Source organism: Myiozetetes cayanensis, unplaced genomic scaffold, assembly GCF_022539395.1.
Source record: "Myiozetetes cayanensis isolate MyiCay16 unplaced genomic scaffold, myiCay2020 scf6-25, whole genome shotgun sequence".
Classification (NCBI taxonomy): domain Eukaryota; kingdom Metazoa; phylum Chordata; class Aves; order Passeriformes; family Tyrannidae; genus Myiozetetes; species Myiozetetes cayanensis.
This window is the reverse complement of record NW_026087853.1, coordinates 44,578,075-44,598,471: the sequence shown is the minus strand read 5'-3', so window position 1 is coordinate 44,598,471 and position 20,397 is coordinate 44,578,075. Positions and strand designations below refer to the sequence as shown.

The following is a 20,397-nucleotide window of genomic DNA, read 5'->3' as shown; positions in this document are numbered from 1 at the left end:
ATGTATCCAGTCTGCAAGTCTGGAGATTTCTAACGTGTCCTCACAAGTTATTTCTGGGGGTAAAGGTGTGGAAAGAAGGGTTTTCAGCCTGCCAGATCTGCCTCTCACTGCAGTTTTGAACTGACCAAACACCTGCAGGCAGCTCTGGACAGGCCTTCCTTTGTGCTGCCCACAGCCCAGGGGGAGGACTACGAAGATTATTTCTTCAATAACCCTTACCCAAGGCTTATTTAAAAAGGCAAGAAAATAAAGAAGCTGTTCTGTTGGCCAGAACTCCCAGAACACCTTCACTGCAATGCATTCAAACAAAAGCAGACACTCTGGACTCCACAGAGGGCCTCACCCAACTTAGGAACTTCAGGGGGAAAGGAGGGGAACAAAATATTTTTTACACATAAAACTGGTGTTCAAGAGAAGCTCCAGCCACTGAAACAATCCAGCACTGAGAGGCTCACAACCGTGGAGCACAAATCTTCCAAGGCAAAGGACCCCCAGGTGCATAGCAACACTTCAGTCATCACAGCTAGACTGTGTTTCAGACAACCAACAGTTCTCCAGCAGGGATGGAGGAGCAAGTTTTCAGTGTTTGAGCAGGTTCACTCAAGGGCACCTCTAGCTACATAGAAAGAAGGACACCATGTTACAGGCCAGTGGAGCACCCACAACCTTCAAGTCACCTGTGGAGCAAAAGGACTCCCACACAATCTGCTATGGCACAATCCTACCTGGAGAGGAAACAGCTCGCAGAACACATACTTGGGTAAGAAAGGACAAACAATGGATCGTGTTTTGCCATTGGTTCTGCCATGCTTTATTGGCCTGCCAGGTTTGTGCAACATTTGGCTTTTCACCAGGATGGTAAAGGGACAGACAACATCACAGCTGTATAACACACGATGGCAAGGATTCCACAACAGCACACGTACAAGCATTTTGGATGGGAAAGATTCTGGTTTATCAGTGAAATACAAATATGTGTGAAATGTAGGTGAAGTACCAAAACACTCTTCATGATGAGCAGACAAGAAATTTGCTCTGTCAACATACAGCATGCAAGCATAACTCCACAGCCAGATGGGTCATGGGTGTGAAACTAAACCTGCAATCCCCAGGTCTTAAGAATTCCCATCAGTGGTTTGCACATAGGCAGAAACAGCCACACATCACTGTTTATGACCCAGCCACTGGGACAAGAGAGCGCCCCACAGTGACATGGGGCCAGGGCCTGCCCACCCTGGCAAGGCCAGAAACTCTTATGAAGAGCAAAGTATCAAGCTGGGCACTGAGAAGAGCAAAGGAGCAGTGACTCGGTTGCTGTCACCCATGAACAGCCCGACCCCTCCTTCCAACCACTTCAAAATTTTTGCTATGAAAGAACCTCTTCTCATCACACCTTCATTTCATGGAAATAACATAGCTCTTCCCAGCACTAACAGAGGATATTAAGGCCTTGGGCTTCTTTTTAGCCTGTAAAAGCAATGATAGTCTCTGGCAGAGAGTGTGTTGCACACTAGGGATCCCCATCAGAAGGCTGGACTCTCCTTTTTGCTGCTGTAGGGAGTATTGATATTTTCTGTCACCCTTACATTGTGACAGGCTGGACAGCAGATCTTCTGCAGGTGTGTGATGATAGCAGCAGCACCTCTGCAATCCCTCGGAACCCTGCTTTCCTGCCGACTGAAATGAGAGTGGCCAGAGGAAGAAAACCTTACTCCAGTACAGGCTTCAACTGCCCAGCACAACACAGACTTGCCAGGTAAGCAACAGTGGTAGGAGGAGTTCACCCAGCATGCTGCCTCATTCCCTACTGCCAGTGGCGGCAGAAGGGAGAGAGTGGCTCCTCTGTGCTATGTCTCTCTCTGCTAGGCTCTCTCTTGGCTCTGCCCGCAATTGCCATGTTTCAGAGCAACCCCGAGCAGGTCCTAGCAAGGGAAATGGGAGAAGAGAATAGAGGAGAAGCAGACAAGCTTTGCACACCCAGAGGTACATACCTGAGCCATGGTCTCCACAGGCCACCCACCCCACCCACAGGAACCCAGAAGCACAACATATGGAAAGAGGAGAAGAAACCATTTTCTTTGCCTGCTTGCCCTGGACTCTGCTACAGAGTGACTGGGTTTATTGCTTCTCTAAGAGGGAGTAGGAAGCTCTGGTGCACATACACGTAGTTAGCAGCTTTAAAAATGGAGATTAAAAAACCTTTCAGCTTTCAGAAATACACACACACATGCAAAGGCATGTGCACACACACCTCATCTCCATCCAAAAGAGTTACTGACGTTATTTTATACCGCTCTCCACCTGGAGAAGAATTTGAGCCTCTCTCCCAGCAGGGCATTCCACCCCCTTTCTGGGTACAATCCCTGTGTTTCCTTCCACATTCATTCCTTACACATCAGACAGAAAGGCTCTCACAGCCTACCACTGCCTGTCCTCACTGCAAGGCATCTACGTCCAGATCTTCAAGTGGGGCATGGTGGCAGAGCAGGCAAAGACACATGGTGGCAGGGATGGGTCCAAGGGGACAGAGCAGCCTTGCCAGGGACACTGGGGAACACAAAGACATTTTCATGAAAAAACAGTAAGAATTAAAAATAGACCCCATATTTGTGCTCATCAGGGAAGGGCCAGAGATTGACTGTTCCAGATGTCAGAGGCTCTGCTTTACCCCAGCCTTCTGACACAAGGCTCACTGCTGCACCTCCACCCTGCAGAGTTCACAGGAAGGGGGAGCTGCCCCTAGAGGAACACCTGAAAACATCTGCTACAAACTCAAGGGGTCAGAAAAACTCCAAAACCTTCCCGTGTGCCCCTCCACACCCAGTCAACCAGCAGCACATCTGGGAATCCATCTTCTTCCTCACCACCCAGCTCCAGGGACATATCCAGCTTTACTCCCCTCCTTGCATGTGCCCAGTGCCTGGCACAACACACAGACCCCACGTGTGCAGCAGGCAGCACCCGCTGCAGCCCTGCACGGGGCTGCGTGACAGTCACAAGCCAACGTGCCTGGGGTTAAACCCAGGTACTTGGCAACAGCAACCAGCAGAGCTTGTCTCCAGCACGGACACAGAGGTGCTGAGAAGTCTGTATTAGGCACCACACCAGGCCCTGTGAGCTCAGGTCATTGTCCCCCGTGGAAGTGACGGGCCCCCGAGTGATGACAGCAACAGCAGCAGATGAAAGGAGGGTGGTTGGGAATTAAGATTTTCTTTCTTAGACTAACCAGCTTCTTGGCTTCAAAAGCGTCTCGCTCATCTCGAAGTTTCTTGTTCATCTCTCTGCTCCAAAGGAAGACACAGGAAAGACACAATGAGGTGCTTGTCCAAAATAGGGTAAAGGCAACATTTGAAAGTGAGGACAGAAAGGCAGCTTGAGACAGAGATAAAGATGCTATTTAAGGCCAGACATGTTGGGATTTCCATGTATCCCAGCTAAGGTAATGGGCTCCACATGTTTTTTTTAACCAGCAGGAAAGACTGAATTCCTCCAGAGGAGGGATTACCTCGTGAAATAACAGAGTCTGTAATCTGCCAGAGCTGGTCAGATTGCACAACTCTGTCTGGACCTAGAAAAACAAGCAGAGTCTGAGAACTGCTTAAATACAATCCCATAGCTTTCCATGGGAGAAATGAGAACAGTGCTGAAACCTCAGCCCCTTAAGAGCTCAGCATTTCCCTCCAGCCTTGCTCTTACCTGAGGAGCTCCAGCTGCCGAAGGAGGCTTTGTTTCTCTTTCTGCATGTTCTTGGAGACTCTGAACACATCCCTAGGTGAAAGGGATTTTAAAAGGGAAAATAAATTAATGGGAAAGAAAATTCAAAGATCCCTTTCTCAGAGGCACTCAAGGTATTCTCAAAGATAAAGGCCTGCCTTATGCTAGGAGGATTCAGAGGAAGCAGCACTGCTGTGGGAGCTGGGATGGCTGGGTTGTACCACAGCTCTCCTGCTCTCCTCCAACCTGAGGGCAGGCAACCCATCTTCTCCGTTTCCTCAGCTGCTAGAGATGGGGAGGATGGTCACTGCCATCTGGATTTGAAACATCCCAATGTTTTATCTATGTATTATTAAATTTAACCCAGAAAGGGGAACACAAGTGATTAGAAGAGGATCTTTAAAGATAGCACTATAGAGGTGATGGTGAACTGGAAAATACACGGAGAAGACTCCTTTAGGCTTTTTTTTTGTGCTTTTGCACTGATTTTTTAGCCAAATATCAGTGAGCATATTCATTTCCCTCTAAAGGAAGGCATGAGATAGCAATATCACTTCCTATTTAGTCCCATAAGACCATTGGGATGTTTCTTCTTTTTCTCAAGAATAGACAGGCAATCCTCTAATAAAACCATTTTTCTTTAACTGCTTGCCCAGCCTTCCTTCTCTGCCTGTGTCCCTGCCCTGACACCTCCTTTCCTGCCCTTCCCCACCTGTCCTTCTGCTCTTGCTCAAGCTGAGCCTCTTTCTGAAGCTTCTGCAATTGCCCCTTCACCGCCTCCAGCTCCCATTTGCTTTTCTCCAGCTCTTCCAGCAGGTTTTCATTCAGGTGCCGGAGCCTTTCATTCTGCACCCGGGTCTCCAGCTGCTCCGAGTTCAGTGACTGCAGCTGATGTTCCAGCTGCAATGTGAGAGGAGTAGGAAGGATTAAACACAGAGAAGAAGGATCTTGTGCTACAATCATGCCTCTAAGAACAACCTGAAAAGCAGATGTAAACAAGGCAGAAGGGGATAAACACAACTTTAGGTCTGCAGGACCACTAGTGGCATAGAGAAGGTGAACTGGAAAGAATTCTTTCTCATTATGCTAGCACTGGGGAGCAAACAATACAATTAGGCACAGTTGAGGAAGTGCTTCAGACAGCGTGAGGAGCCTGCTGCTGTCAGGAGTTGTAGAAATCAGAGCACAAATAAGGGTCAAAGGAGGACTGGAAAAATTCGGGCGGAAGCAGGAATGTGTCTCTCAGGACCTATTAAACACAGTCGTTGAAACGCATCTTCTACTTCAGGGACTTCCTGAGCCCACGGCAGCTGAAAAGGGGATACATCGAGGTGCAGAGGGCATCTCACACTACACCTATAAAGTCAAGAGATCAGGTGGCCTTTACTTACTGCTGGAGACAGACATACTGTTTAAATGTCACTGGGACACAGCTGCACTCGAGACAGCACAAGCCCCCAGCACAACTAACAAGCCTGATTTGGGAAGCTGAAAGCCTGCTGTCACATACTCAAGCATACTCAGTGACTCAATTCCTCATGCATAGCTGGCATAGTCTGGGAAGGAGTCACAGACAGACGCAGCAGTCAAACCTGCCCATCTCAGATGACAAGTAGATCATCACGCAGTAGATCCTTGCAAGAACGATCATACAGACACTTCAGTATCTGGCCAGCCAGGCCAGATAACCAGGGCCCTCTGCTGAAGCTCTGCACAGAAACTGCGGCACCATCTCAGAGCTTACAGCCCAAAATAAAAGTATTCAGTCCATGCTTACAAACAGAGGGAAGCACCAGGAATCAGGTCTGATCAGGGTAGCAGGTGGCAGAGTCAGCCTCCACATTTACACCTTCAGCCTGCCTTTCCTCTCAGCCTAGTCTCTCCCCCTCTCAAAGGAAAAATAAAGCAGCACAGCGTGGCACAAGGTAAAGTGCCTTTTTCCTTGCTACCCTGCTTTCTGCCAGCACATGTGTACAACAGTCATGAGCAGGAATGAACAGAGCTGACCTTTCGTAGGTTCATTGAAACACAAACCCTACATCTCTTCCCACTGAGGCTACAAGGGTAAGTCACACCCAGTTTTGCCTGGAGACCTCTAGTCCTTTGGACACTGGGGGAAAATTTTGGCATGACCATATATGCTGAGCAGTGGAGTGTAGACTAAGAAACCCCTGCTTACAGGGGACAGACCTTAAGTAAAGCACCCCTGCCCCTCCCTAAGAAATCTCCATCACATAAAACTCTGCTGTTTATGTTGCCTGTACTTGGAAGTGATACTGTAGAATAGCACATCACAATACTGGTCTTGCACCACAAGAGGGAGTCGATTATCTACATAGCTCAGAGTTAAGGGCATCAGAAACGACAATTTGAGTAACAGTGTCTATGCAACGCAAGCATTTCTACCTTGACCCATAGCAAGAGGAGATGCTACCTAGGAAGAGCATGCCTGGGCTCCTAACTATGGTTCAATTCCCTTCATACCCCCCCAGCATCCATGGACTCTGCACTAGGGATGTTAGAGGCCACATCTCTGACCACTCCTCCTTTTACTAAACATTTACAAGCCTATTGTACAATTGTTTGTCCAATAAGTGTTTGAACTGCCCATCCTCCCTGCCTCCTGCGGCCAAAAGTCCAGCACTAATCTCTGTGTGAAGAAGTATGGTCTTCTAAATCAAATTCATACTGGTCTCACTGAGTGTCCCTCATCTCTTCTGTTGCAGGACGTGGGGAATAAGTTTTATGTGGACCTTATCTGTCACCTTCCCGAGTTCATAAAGCTCAGTCCTCTTCTCTCCAAAATCAAATCTAAGCTTTCCTGGTTTCCCTTCCTAAGGCAGATGCTCCATTTCCCTAGTAATGTTAGTTCTCTGTATCTTCGCTACCCAAGAATGACACAGTGTAATTAGAGAATACAAGAACTGCACCACCAAATGAGGCATTCAAAGATGTGGGCAGCAGGAAAAATACATTCACGTTATCTTATTCTTGATATCCTTCCTGATGGCACCTCAGTTTTGCTGGCTTTTCCAGCTGCTGTACAGTGAGCTGATGTTTTCAGAGAAGTGCTGTTTCATCCACGTCACAGCTAGGTATCCAACTTGGATGCCCTCACTCACCAGCATCCTACAGGTGCCTGCCATGATTTGTTTCTGTGGGGTCCATGCAGCAATTCTTCAGACACCAAGGAGGAAGACATTCAGAATGTCTTACACCACAAGAGGGATACAAATGTCCATGCCACTGATGGCAGGCTAAAGGAAAGTCTGTGCTTTGATCTTTTATGAGATTGATTAATCAGTACATCAAGTGCCCAAATGCAAACCCACAATATGTACCTCTTTAAGTGTCACAGAACTGTTCACTACAGGTCATTTTGGAGCAGCCAGAAAACAAAAACTAGAGAAATCTGTCTCTTTTATGTCCATCTACATCTTCCTTATACACCACAAAAGACAGTAAACTCACAACTTTCAAGTCTTTACTCTGTCTTTCTTGCCACTATTGTACAAGTGATAGGAAGATTGTGCCAAGAGAATACGAAGCAGATAAGAATGCATGGACAAAACATTCACAGAAAGGCATTACAGTTGAAGACAAACCAATTATTTGACAAACCATTTCAACAACTTTAGAAACAGGAGAGAACTACACCAGCTAATGCCAGATTGGCTAATACTAACCCTGAGGAGATAAACACCGTTTTGGGTCAGAGAAAGCCTTAGCAGAAAGACAGCAGAAGGGGATGTGCTTGTTTAAGGAGGGTTTGGGTCCTGTTACCTTCTTCTGGCGGTAGAGGATTTTCTCCAGCTCCTGTTCTTTGTTGTGCAGTTCCTTTTGGAGCAGGTTACTCCTGTCATGTCTCAGTGCTTCCTGCAAAGGTAAAGATACAAAGCTGTGATACAACACCCAGCACAGTAAGAGCTGTTCAGTGGCCAGATGAGGCACCACCTCTGCTTCACACCAAAGGAAGTCTGCCTTCAGCCAAGAGATAGATGAGGTACCTGGCAGACCAGCCTCTCCCTTTCTGCTTTGATCTGTTGTTCCATTTCTTCATAAAGGCACCTGACTTCTCGGTCATGGTCTGACTCCTTCCTACAAAAGGCAGGTGCACACAGGTCAGGAGAGAAAAAGAATACAGAAAGGAAAGAGGAGGGTGGATATGGATTCCTATTAACAGCTGGGTGGCTTGAGCATGGATTCCTACTAACAGCTGGGTGGCTTGAGCAGGATTTTAACCATTTACCATTATTACGGGTGGGCAGTGATGCCAAACATACTCATGGGGATCAGATCAAGATACAGGGTCATTTTATCACAGCAAGAAAAATCTCTACATCCTGTAACCCAGTCTCTCCTTGCATTTGAGGCAGGACCCCAGCATCAGCTGGTTCTGGACAGCAAATGGCCATGATGTTCTCCTCACCGCTTCAGTGCCTGTTCCATGGACTCCTTCTCATGATTCACCTCCCTTATGTACGATGAAACTCGCAACAGAAATTCTTCAAAATTGGATAAGAGCTCCGGACGCTCCTTCCGTAGCCGAGCCCAGAGCTCCCGAATCTCATGTGGACTGCACCAACCATACAAGAGAGAAGGAAAGCAAATGAGTTTCTGTGTCATCTTATGGACTGTTATTCCAACTCCAGCATGCACTCAGGACAAACTGCTGTTCTCCTGTGATGCCCCTCATTACACCATCAGAGCAAAGAGGGAAGCTGGACAGTGACAGAGCATGCATGTGGAGTGGCATCTGTTGTGAGGTTAAAATAAAAGGAGTCATCTATGAAGTTCATCCTGGAGTTATTATTTTTCCCAAGTACTCAGCAATAAGACATTTCGTGTGTAAATCAAGACTTGAAGAGATGAATATTCAGCAAATTTCCTGTGAGTTATGGTCAAGCAGCAAACCGTTATAGCCCAGGGATTTTAGCACACATCACAGGTGTTTTTCTTACACCAGGATTGTACGGGTCCTGCTGCTGTCCTTTTTTTTTTTAATGGGTTTGGAAACTGAGGCACAAAAAAAGATGCAAATTTGCTCAGGTGCCCCATCAGAATAACAATGGAGAAAAGCCCTAGAAAAAGTCTTGTTTTTCTAAACCTGCAGTAATGATTACACTGTTTTGACATTTAATTCAATGCAACTTTAACACAGCACTTACACTCTTTCTCCAAGAGTCTTATAAGCCTGCAGACATAATTTCGTGCTTCTTTTTAGTCAAGAGATGTTTTGGGTTTTTTTAAATCTATTAAATACTTTGGGAGAACTGCTTTGAAATATACAGAATAATTATACCTATAGACATTATCCAAGTAGATTTTTTTTTGTATATGTATTTGCCTCCCTTAATATTCTTTGTGGAAAAAAGCAAACAAAATAAACAACCAAAAAGCTCTGAGATTTCCTCCGCCACAATTACATGACAGCCCCCTTTTTCTTTCCCAAGCTGAAGAAGTTGTTGCACTTCATCGAAACTTCATGTTTTAGATAATATTGAGCCCTGTTAGTAAATAAAACCATTTATTTCTTGAGAAAACAGTGAAAATCATTCAGATTCCTGCTTTGACCTCAATTAGCTTCTGTTTTATATTACTTCTTTACAACAGCTGGTTTGCTACAAAGGCGTGACATGAAGTAGCTACTGAACTCATTGCATAAAACTGCAAGTAAGAGGTCAAAATAAAACACAGGATGATTCCACTTTAAGACCTGATGCTTCTCAAAGCAGAGTTATAAACAGTAGAGACTGTTTTTCCCAAAATGTTTTCCTTTCACAGTGTCATCCAATTATTTGAGGTGTAACAGCTTTCCAGAATTTTTCAGGATGGGAAAAGTTCTTTAGCATTAAAAACACGCAGGTGCTTTGCATCACAATGCAAAGGAGACAAAAAAAGTCTGTTTCACAACAGATGCAACTCTGAAAGCAGCAAAATCCTTCACTTTCAGCTTCAATCTCCAAGCCTGACTCTCTCCTTCCCTAACCTGGGCTGCTCCCTGCAAACTGGCAACACTGTTGGACTACAATGCCAGAAAAAAACGACTGCCACAGATGCAATTGGCACCCCAGCCCCTGCAGTTGTGCATCAGTAAGAACCAGTTATGCACAGTGCTTCACTTTAGAAAACGTAAAGACAGGCTGCATGACAATGGGGCCAGGAAACTCTACTGGGACCACATGCCCACCGCATTAATACCAAGTTTCAAGGCTCAGGTAAGCATCCCTTGCCCAGTTTAGCCTTTCACAATCTTCAAGATCAGCCCAGTCCCAAGCAACAACTTGAGCACAGATTTTTCATGGAGATTCTTAGAACTGATTGTCTGAAAATACATAAACAGTCACATATCACTTTGGAACAGACAGCACACTCTTCCTCCTTATCTTGTCTAACCCTCACATGCTTCTTTTCATTTGCTGCCTATGCTGAACTTCCATGCCACTAAGTGTTGTATTTTACAGCTGTGGTATGAACTGGACTTTGGGAAACTCTTTGTGAAAAGCACTGAGCTAAAAGTAATTGGTAACTGATGAGAAAACCCTCACTACACTTGGTACCAAGCATATGAAAACTCAAGCAGTGCTTCCAAGAGCAAGCAGCCCAGTTCACCTCTTTGGTCTGTTCTGGTACTTTGAAGTTTTGGTGCTGCAAGATCAAAACAGGGTGAAAGTAATGCCATGCAACTCCCCTACTTACTCTTCAAACAACTGGGCTGCTCCGAGCTGCTCCATCATGGAACAGAATCGTTTCTCTTCATCATCATCTGCTGGGTCCAAGTCATCTGACCAGCCTGACTCAAAGGTCTCCTCGTGTCTGGAGTGATCCATTCTCCCAGCCCCTTGACACAATTCAATCCCTATTAACTTCCCTGGTGGAAGGAGAAGGAGAGAAGGGGAATGAAAAAAGTCAAATTGGGTGTCATTTAATAAGCTGCTACTTACGTGGCAGCCTGACAGAGCTGCAGGAGCAGCTGCCCGCACTCTGCTGGGGCAGAATACAGCTCCTGGTCAGTAAAGAGCCTCCGTTCTGACGTCCTGAGTGATGTCAGTGTCCAGTCTGCAATGCTGGGACTGAAGGTGGCTCCCAGCCCAACAACAGGCTCACATCTGTACAGAGATGATCTACCACCCACGGCCTGGGATTCTCAGCACGGAAAGCACGCGGCATGAGGTCACTTCACTCCCACGGAGCAGCACTGTGAGTTCCAACTGCCAATGATCCCACCAGTTCCCTGGGGACTGCACACCCGGCCCTGAGTAGTACCATGCCTCAGTTCCTCAGCTGAAAAATGAGGAGGAGCTCGTTATCCCTCCCTTCTCTTGTGCCACACATCTGTTCTGGTTCAAGCGCTACAGGACAAGGAGAGCCTCTTGCTAGGATTGTGTGGAGTGTCTGAACAGAATGAACTTATCCTCTGAGCACCTCCTCCTGCCCCATCCCACGTACGGAAGGCTTCCAGCTCTCTGGATTCTGTTTCATGCTGTGACACTAATTCCACGAGAACCTCATGCTATGCAAGGCATGTGACAAACACTGGTGCTGGGAGCAGCTTCTTCTCAAGAAACAAATCAAGCTATCCTATCCAAAACACAGGCCCCCATCCTGTATACAGAGGTCAGACTTCCATCAGCAGTTACTCTTCTTTCCAAAATATATCTGCTTGGCTCAAAAGGCAGAAATGACAGCCCAACTGCAAGACCAGGAGTCAAGGATGTTCAGAGCACAGATGAGAACATGAAGCTGCTCTAAGGGGAAAAATATCCATCATTATTTTACCTCAAGGGACTTAACTCTACCACTTCCTAGCTCCATGCATCCAGAATCAAGCTGCTTCTTTCCAGCTCTTAAAATGTGCTGTAAAGAAACTTGCAGTGTGGAGATACAGGCCCTACTCAGCTTAAAGCCTGATGCTGAGACAGTTAATTGAGGAGAAGGGGTTAGATTAGGCACTTTTGATGTCTGCTTTAAAGAAAGAGTCATTATCTCTTGTTATCTCTCTTTTACAGATGGGAAAATTGAGGTAGAGATAGGAAAATTGAGCTAGAGAATGATCTGAAGATTGTTTTGTCATCCTAGAAGGAGCAAGGAGCCCTCTCAAGAAGTAGACTTGATTGCAGCTCGAATGGCTTTCCTTGATTCCTCCCTGTACACTCCATAAGGAATACAGCAATATACCAGGCCCAACTCTTGAGAGTTAGGGGCAAAGTCTGAAAAGGATTTCAATTATTCCAGACACAAAGAATGATTGCAAAGAAGAGAAATGCAGAGATTAAGTGTTTTGCCTAGAGTGGAGTAAGTGCCACAGAGCCAGGCTGCCAACACAGGGTGGTCCCTGACACAATGGGAAAACCTGCCTACCTCTACCAGCAGTGGCACTGAGGCAGGTGCCCTCATGATGCCCATCCGTGGCCGGGACAAATGCCTCAAACAACTCTATCTGGGAATAACCAAGTCATAACACAGAGGGCACCTTGGATGCCAAGGTGCCCAAACGTTGCCTGCTCACCTTCTACATAGTGCAAGACAGGAAAGCCCACCCTCCTGAGATTACTCTTGTTCCTAGCAAAGGCAGCAGAACCAGCCAACAGGGGCACAGGCAGGACACAGGCATAGTCAGCAGGCGCTCCTCAGTGGGTTAAAACAGTCCCTGAACAGACTGTCCCAAGACACAGCATTCTGGGTTTATTCAGGGGAAATGTTTGCAACTTCTCCACTCACAGTGGCTGTTTCTGACCATTCCAATTCAAGCATCAAAATCCCTCCCTCCCAAGTTGTGAGAAAGCCAGGAGCAGCCACAATCTGAGCAACCAGGACAGCGAAATCACTCCTGAAAACCCTAGACCATCTGTGTTCACTTGCTTTGACCTGGTACACTTAACACCTCCACATGTCCAAGGAAGGTGCTAACAGGTGCAGATTTTCTGGGAGCTTAAAACCAGCTAAGGCAACTAAGCACCTGTGCTGCTGGGTGGGGACTCTGGTATAGGAGCAGCATTCTCCTAGTGTTTGGAAAAGACAACAGTAAGAAGAAAACAAAAGTTCATTTGCCAGTGTTCTAGCCTACTAACAGGACTCCTACTCATGCTCTTGAACAGCACTGCTACCAGCTGGAGACAGTTGCCAAGGGGCATATTTCTGTTCCTTTATCCAATGAGGGTCCTTATCCAGATGAATAACTGAGGATCAGATAGCCAGACACAGGCTGCAATATGTACCATCTCCAGCAGGAGATGTTCAGAAGCTGGCTCTACCAGGTAGGCAGGTAACAGTTATGGAAGAAGGCAACACAAAGCCTTGGGAAGGGGGATAGCTGTATAGCACACCCACCTTCTCCAGTGATGCTCACTCGAGCATGGAGCATTGTCCTGCATAGCTGGTGCAGCTTCAGCAGAACCACTGCACTTTCTTTCTTACCAACATAAAACACCATGTCACATGTGGGCTTTTTCCTTCCTCTGCCTCTGTGTAGTCCTTACCTAGTCCCATGCTGAACTCCACAGGCGTCAGGTATCCCTTATTGTTCTGTTCCAAGCTGTCAAAAACAGTCTCCAGCTGCTGAAGGGTTAGAGGCAGTTCACTCTGGAGCCGCTGCAAAGACAAGAGAATGAACCAGCTGCAGGAATGACTCAAGTCTTCCCTGTGACTGTCCCTGCCATCCTCAGCTCTGGCTCACAGCAACGTGCCCTTCCAGCACTGCATCCTGTCCAGGATGTGACAGTCTGCCAGTACAGCTGAGTGATGACACAAACACCTGTCCGGAGCCATGGATATGGCGACACTTTCCACTGCTGGATGATTCAACCAGAACTGCAGAGAGGGAATTTCAGGTTATTTTGCTGGGAGGGAGCTCAACCCTCCTCCTCCCCTACTTGAGAACCACTGCCTCTGGTTCGCTGTCCGCCTCCCTGCACCCCTGCCCAGAGGTGGCTGCCCCACCCCGGGGCACTGCCAGCCTCCCACGACCAGCACTGCTCCCAAGAGCGCTCTCTGCGCCACATCAGGTACCAGCTCCATCCCTCTGGCCAGAGAGAGAAGTCAGACTTGTGGGTATCTGGGTTCAGTTCCCAGGTCTTGCAGGAAATCTTGCAGATCATAGATTAAATGTTCAGTCCATAACAGCAAGTTAGTTTTCTTCTGTCATATTCTGTCTGATGGAACGATATTATTACTCCCACAGCACGGGCAAGGAGCAGAGTAATTTCCCTTCATAATACACGTGCACAGCACCTACTGTGGAGGAAGGGCACCCAAAGAAAGTTCCAAATAACAAAGAGGTGTAGGCTGAAGCCTCATAACTGTCTGTTAAATGTGCAGCTTTAGATAAAAGCTTAATAAAAATTATATTAATACAGCTACAAAAAAGTAAGCTTCACACAACCCCAAACAATGTGAGTCAATATTTTAAGCAGCATGAACCTGTCAAATGTTAATTATAGATGTAGGGAGAGATGGGACAGGAGAAAAACAATCCACATGTAACCTTCCTTATAAACCTTTAAAAAAAAACTCATTAAGAACTACAGAGACTGCTTTGAACAGAAAGGAGCAAAACACATTATTTTAGAGCAAAGGTAAAGTTCAGGCCTAAAGTGAGTTTTTGAGATGAAGCTTTAGCTATGACTGAGACAAAAAAGTTATACAACTTTTTTTGTTAAAAGGTTGGTGGATTGTTCATTGTGTGTTTTTTCTGGGGGGTTGTTGTTTGGTTTTCTTTAAATTAAACCAAGATTGTTTCCCCCATATTTCCCATCCACTGCATGCTTGATATTTGTAAGAGCTGTCACAATTTTTTTTTATTTTATGCATTCCTTAAAAATTTGGAACTGCAGTCCAATTTGTCTCAGGAATTCCCTGGAGGTGCAAGGTCCTCCTGGGATTTTTGGTTCCTCGCAGCTGGCTGTGGCAGTTTGGCTCCCAGATATATGAATGAGACAGAACCTATGGGCACACCCACACTCACCAAAAGTAAAGACATGCCACATTCTCCCCACTTCTGCCACTCATGACTTTACAGATCCTCCCAGGACAGGGGAAGGATTTTTTTTTCCTCTCACCTGCATGTCCACCTTGGTGATAAAACCCTTCTCATCCTTGTCACACAGCTGGAAGAGCTCCCTTGCCTTCTCAAGCATCTCCACCTCCACATCTTCCAGTCTGCTCATTTGGCTGGAAGGAGAAACACGAGAAGCCACCTGATCCTTCTCATCCCCTTCCTCTTCTCCTTCCCAGTGGACATATCCCAAGAGCACTCCCCTCTGGTTCTCCATCTTCTCAAAGTCTTTTCCCCCAGGGCATGGGCAAACAGAAGACCTGTGGGGCAGGAAACAGAGAAAACCCTGTCAAACATGACCCTCCACTTCCAACCCGCACATGATCTACTTACATCCTTTGTCAGCTGGAAGAGCAATATCGAGCATCCATATCTGGATTAGATAACCTTTAAAAGCCCCTTCCAATCCAAAATATTCCATGCTTATGTGAACTGAGCAGGGGGGGAAGGGGAGTTTGTGTCAGACACACACACCACACACAGGTACACACTGTACACAACATGGGTGTAACTAAGCCTTCCACACAGACCTAACCCGCCACCTGCGATGGGCTCCAGACCCTGCACGGAGCAGGGATACTCTTTTGCCATCTCTCCTCCTCTGGGTCAGATCTACAGGGCTCTTTGCTGGTGAAAGCCAGCTGCCAAAGGAAGATTTCAGCAGAGATGAAAGATTGGGAAGGGACTATTAAAGCACACAGGTAAATCTGTGTGGGAACACAGAGATCGTCCCACATCAACTGAGACAGGAGGCTCAAACACTGCAAGCTGCTTTTGTCTGGTCTTAGTTCCTTTGCTAACAACACGTACTTTTAATCCTCTTGTTGCTTTTCTGCACCACCTCTGAACACCAAACCTGCACATCAAAACTGCAAGAACCCAGAGCAGGACAAGAGCAGACAGGAAGGAGTAAGATCTGTGCAAGTGACAAAGGAAAGAGAAGAAGGAATGTTTCTCCCAGCCCTCTCCCACCCAGGCCCACCTCTGACATCTTCTTGTTAATGCTTTCCAAATAGTAACTCCAACTTTTTTTATGCTAATACAGCACAAAGAAAGGTCAGACAATTGCTACACTGAGAACTCTTGACCCATTGCCTTCAAGCCTCTGTTTTGGGAGCTCATAAGCTGCCAAATAGAATTTTAATCTGAAATGGTCACCTTTATAGGAAGGAAACCACACAACTATGGAGACATTTCAGAGGCCAAAGAAAATAATTCCCATTACTTACAAGTACCTAAAGCAAAAAGGGGAGGAATGAGAGCACCCATTTAAGCACAGCACTGTGATTGTAAAGATTTATACAATGCATCCCTACCCCAATCCACCTTCCAACTTACTGATGACACATTAACACTCTCCAGACAGCTTTTCTTCAGCAACACCACAACATTTTTAAAGCCTTTTTGCATGGATTGCTCTAGATTTCTCCTTCTGCAGATCTGTGTTCTGCATTGCAGGGCAGAAGTGAGCTGTGCAAGCAGGCTGAGAGCAGATTTAAACAGTGCTGGACAAAGAGGGCTTGAGAGTTGGCTTCGTTGTTGTTTTTTTTTTAATCTCAAAGAAATTAAAAGTCACATACAGATGCCATGATAACAAACAAATTCTGTTTGCACTCCTGGTACAATGGGAGGATAAAGAGCACCATGGCCAGGAAGAATGTCACATGTGAGAACGATATGAAGCTGACACAAAAGGAGAAGGCAATTATGTACCACGCTATTTGACTCTGTTTATTACTGCTGGTTCGTGAGCCAGCGGGTGGTTCTGCTTCAAAGGACAAGCAGAACGCTTCGCTCCCCCTTTCAAATCAGTGTTTTCCAGGACACCTCTGTTTAGTGTCACTTGAGAAGATTATTTATGAAACTTATGCAGAAGACTGCCTGTAAATGGGTACTACTGTATGTTTCTAATCAAGTCGACATCCCTGGCAAGCAATGAATTCACCCTTTGGGAAATACAGGAGAAGAAAAGAGGGAAGAAAGCAGGAGGAAAAGTAAGGAGGCAGATGGTGTCTTTCTCTCTTGCTCTTTTTCAAACCAACCTTCACACCAGGCATTTTTTTGTGTTATGGAGCCAGAAAAGCAAAATCTAGAGACTTAAGTTTGATTGTATCCATTAGCTGGACAAGTACCTTGCTTCTGATGGCAAGTCTGTATGTGTAAGTAGTAAAGAGGTCAGAAAAAACACCAGCTTACTTTTCACATTCAAGTGAAAGATGTAAAGCTGGCTTTGAAAGAAATTGGAAAAAAAAAAAAAAAGACCCAAGTATCTTATGTTGCCTAGATTTTACAGGTGATTATGGTGAGGAATAACAGCCACATTGATGAATGATAATTATTGGCTGCTACAGGCCACCTTCCTGAAGTTTACTGCCAGACACATTCCTTCTGCAAAGATACAGCCTCAGCACAAGCAGCACCCTGTACCAGACAGGGAACACAGGCAGCAGCAGAGGAGGAAAGAAAAAGGGAGTTCAAAGCAAGTGCCATGGAAGTATTGCTGAAAACAGGCAGAATAAGAAAAGGCACGAGTAAAAAATACATTTTCTGAAATATCACTCTAGATGCCTAAGAGACATCTGTCCTATTAGATTACTTTCCTATTATCAGCTCCATCATTTCTATTTCAAAAGCCAGAGCAGCCCACGCAGTTGATGTCTCCCCAGCTTTGCTGCAGCAAACAAAAGGTGGTACAAGGAGGATGTTCTGTTCTCTCTCCAAGACATTTTTTTGAAGCTGAAATCCAATCCATTACATCCCTACCTCTAGCATTTCCTCACTTTATCAAAAGCCCAGCTGTACTGTAGCTCCCAAACACTGGCTGAGCTAGAAGTCCCTTAATTAGAAGAGCTGGGAGCCTGACACGGACAAAAGTCTGAAAGGATTTTACTCATGTAAAAGACCAAGCCCATTAATTCGTTGTTCAGAGCAGGCAGTCTCTTGTCCAAGCCGCTTCAAGTGGCTTCAAGCCAGATGTGGCTCTTTCAATTGCGAGACAGCACTTGCTGAGGAACAAAGCAGCAACTAAGAGAGAGCCCCAGTAAGCAAAACACAAAATACATCGCAATTCTGATGGACTTCTTTCCCAGAAGCCTGTGACTGAGAAGCTCTTCCTCTCTATCCCTATTTATAAGGCACTGCATGATGTAAGTGCAGATGAGGCACAAAGCAGATCTCAGTCTAATAAGTGCTGTCACACCTTCTCCAGTTACAATCATCACTGCAAAGTACTGTGGAAGCAGCTTCATCAGCAAGATGCAGAGCATCACTGAAAGACTTCTTTGAAAGAGGCTGAGGTCACTAGAGTGCCAAAAATGTGGACTGGTATCCAAAAGTGAGGCAAGCAGAGCTGGCTCGGGTGCAGAAGAATCAGCTTGAGAAGAGCCATGCTTTCCTGGCACAAGCGGTGAAGGCAGAGAAGATAGGTACAGGTAGACAATGCTTTTGGTCAGGCGAACCTGCCAGGCTCTGCCAGCAAGATGATGTCAAACCACCTCCAGTTACGAAGCCAGCAATTGTTATACAAACTCCCTGACATAATTAATTTTCCCATGTCCCTTCTGGCAGGAAAATGCAGTTATTGAGTCAGCACCAGTTAAGAATTAATTTCCACACCTAGCCTGGAGTCAGGATAATCTCTGTATCTTGGGCTGTTGATTTCCATCACAAAATGTCCACAGTGGGTCATGGCAGAGTTTGTCCAGCCCATCATCTTGCCCTCAACAGTGGTTACGAATGATTGGTGAGGGAAGAATAACAGCAGGGCAAGCAAAGAGAAGACTTCCCTGAAGACACCTGTCAGCTACTAGCCACTGTCAGCCTGGGGCAATTCCTGAGCCACTTGTTCCTTCCTTGGAGCCCCTGGTGGTCTAGTGGTAAAGGCGCCGCGCTATCACCGCGGAGACCCGGGTTCGATTCCCGGTCCGGGCCACTCCCGGGCAGGTGGGGCTCGTTAGCCCTTAAAGGCAACCCACCTACGTCCTAAGGACCTCGCTGCCACCGTCCAAGCTCGCTTGGCCCCGGCAGATGAACCTTAGGATTAAAGGGTGGGCTCAGTTCCGCGCACACTGTGTCTCACCTAAAAAATCCAATGCACAGGCTGGAAGGTGTAAAGACCTTCCCCGGATCTTCGCTCGCGAAGACTGGCCATTATATTATATTATGTTCCTTCCTTATCTTCCAAGACACTTGCCCAGCCTCCCTTTGAAACTGTATGGAAACATTCACTGTTCACATGAACATGCTGACAGAAATGGTGTGCCTGCTGCAGTCAGTGGGTGCTGACAAGGCTTCATGGGACTATTACAGTTTTCTGGCTACACAGTTTGACCAGCACCAACGCCACAAGAGATGGCGAGTCCCAGCTTCAGCTCAAACAAGACTTCACTGCCACCTTCACATCTGGGAACTGTGTTAGAGACCAAAAACTCCTCTCCCAGGGCCTGGAAGATGGAAGCCCCAGGGACACTGGGGGCACCAATGGGCTCCAACTGCCCTGGTCAGCCCCATTGTGTAATGTTCTTCTGCAGCCCCATCTTCCCCCACCCCACAGGTTTGTCTGCCTGTTCTCAAGGTCAGCTCTGACACTGCACAATCCAGATTTGGGCAGTGTCCAGCACCTGAAAACCTGATACACAGCTCGAGAGAAAGCCAGGCTTCAGGTCCCACAGATTACACTGGGTACCTCCTACCAATGTGTGTGCAAGGGCTGAGCAAGCAAAAATTCACCTGTTCCTGCAACACAACTTTCCCACAGCCTGGAAGCAAACATTGGTCTTCTCAGACACAGCACAGAATGGGAAATGGGCTGCCATAAAGACAGCTAACAACAGGTCTTCTATTTCTGCACTGAAGTAACCCAGACCAATCTTACATCAATATTCTTAACCACCTGAGGCATAAACAGAGGTTTGTCCTGCGAAAAACTGTTGCAGAAAGTCAACTAGATCCCACGGGCTTGGCATTCTTTGGGGAAATCATGAGACCTGAATTTTAATCTGGACTCAGCTGGCCATATGGCCCAGGGTAAGTCACGTCACCTGCCTATGCCTATAGACTGTCAGCCCCTCCAATTTGGTTCCTGATGCTTGTGACAGCTGGCACTTTATTTTAAGACTCAGATCCTGGAGACTGATAATTACATGTGAAACTCAAGCACCAAAATAGTTTTAAAGACTCGACACTGAAGAATGAAAAACCTGAACACAGAAACTGCAAATTTCAGCAAACAGAAGAACAGACCCAAGGTGCTTTTCCTGGAAAGGGGAAATACTTCTTTGAAGGCAGCACTACAGGGTCATGGTTTCCAATTTATTGTCTTGGAAAGCTTCTTGTTGTAGCCACAAGCAGTGTTAAGGAGGTAAAGTCATGGCTAAAATGCTATTGACAGCCAAGCCCTTATCTATGTGACCGTGACCACCATGAGCACATGACAACTTTGGGGGTGTGTTTTTTTCCACAGCCCAATGACAAGGAGAAAAGGGAAGTGGGGAGTGCAGCCAAATTTTCCACAGCTGGTCTTCAGATGATCCTATTCACCACAGGGCACTGTACATGCACTGAATTCCTAGCAGTCCTCCCCAGTGCAAGACAATGAATCAACAGTTAATAAGGAGGAAAAATCTAAGCAT

At 46.3% G+C, this 20,397-nt stretch overlaps 1 protein-coding gene across 3 annotated transcripts in view; it reads right to left on the bottom strand.

Annotated features, from left to right (window-relative positions):
• The window catches only part of CRACR2B (calcium release activated channel regulator 2B), a 48,173-nt gene that overhangs the window by 12,819 nt on the left and 14,957 nt on the right, over nt 1–20,397 (bottom strand). For all 3 annotated transcript variants that reach the window (XM_050337096.1, XM_050337097.1, XM_050337095.1), the window contains exons 2-10: nt 14,772–15,027; nt 13,194–13,305; nt 10,414–10,585; nt 8,144–8,290; nt 7,722–7,812; nt 7,498–7,590; nt 4,427–4,614; nt 3,697–3,768; nt 3,227–3,281 (exon numbers count right to left, since the gene is read on the bottom strand). In XM_050337096.1, coding sequence (XP_050193053.1) covers nt 3,227–3,281; nt 3,697–3,768; nt 4,427–4,614; nt 7,498–7,590; nt 7,722–7,812; nt 8,144–8,290; nt 10,414–10,585; nt 13,194–13,305; nt 14,772–14,984 — 1,143 coding nt within the window. In that variant the 5' untranslated portion in view covers nt 14,985–15,027. The remainder of the gene's footprint in view (nt 1–3,226; nt 3,282–3,696; nt 3,769–4,426; nt 4,615–7,497; nt 7,591–7,721; nt 7,813–8,143; nt 8,291–10,413; nt 10,586–13,193; nt 13,306–14,771; nt 15,028–20,397) is intronic.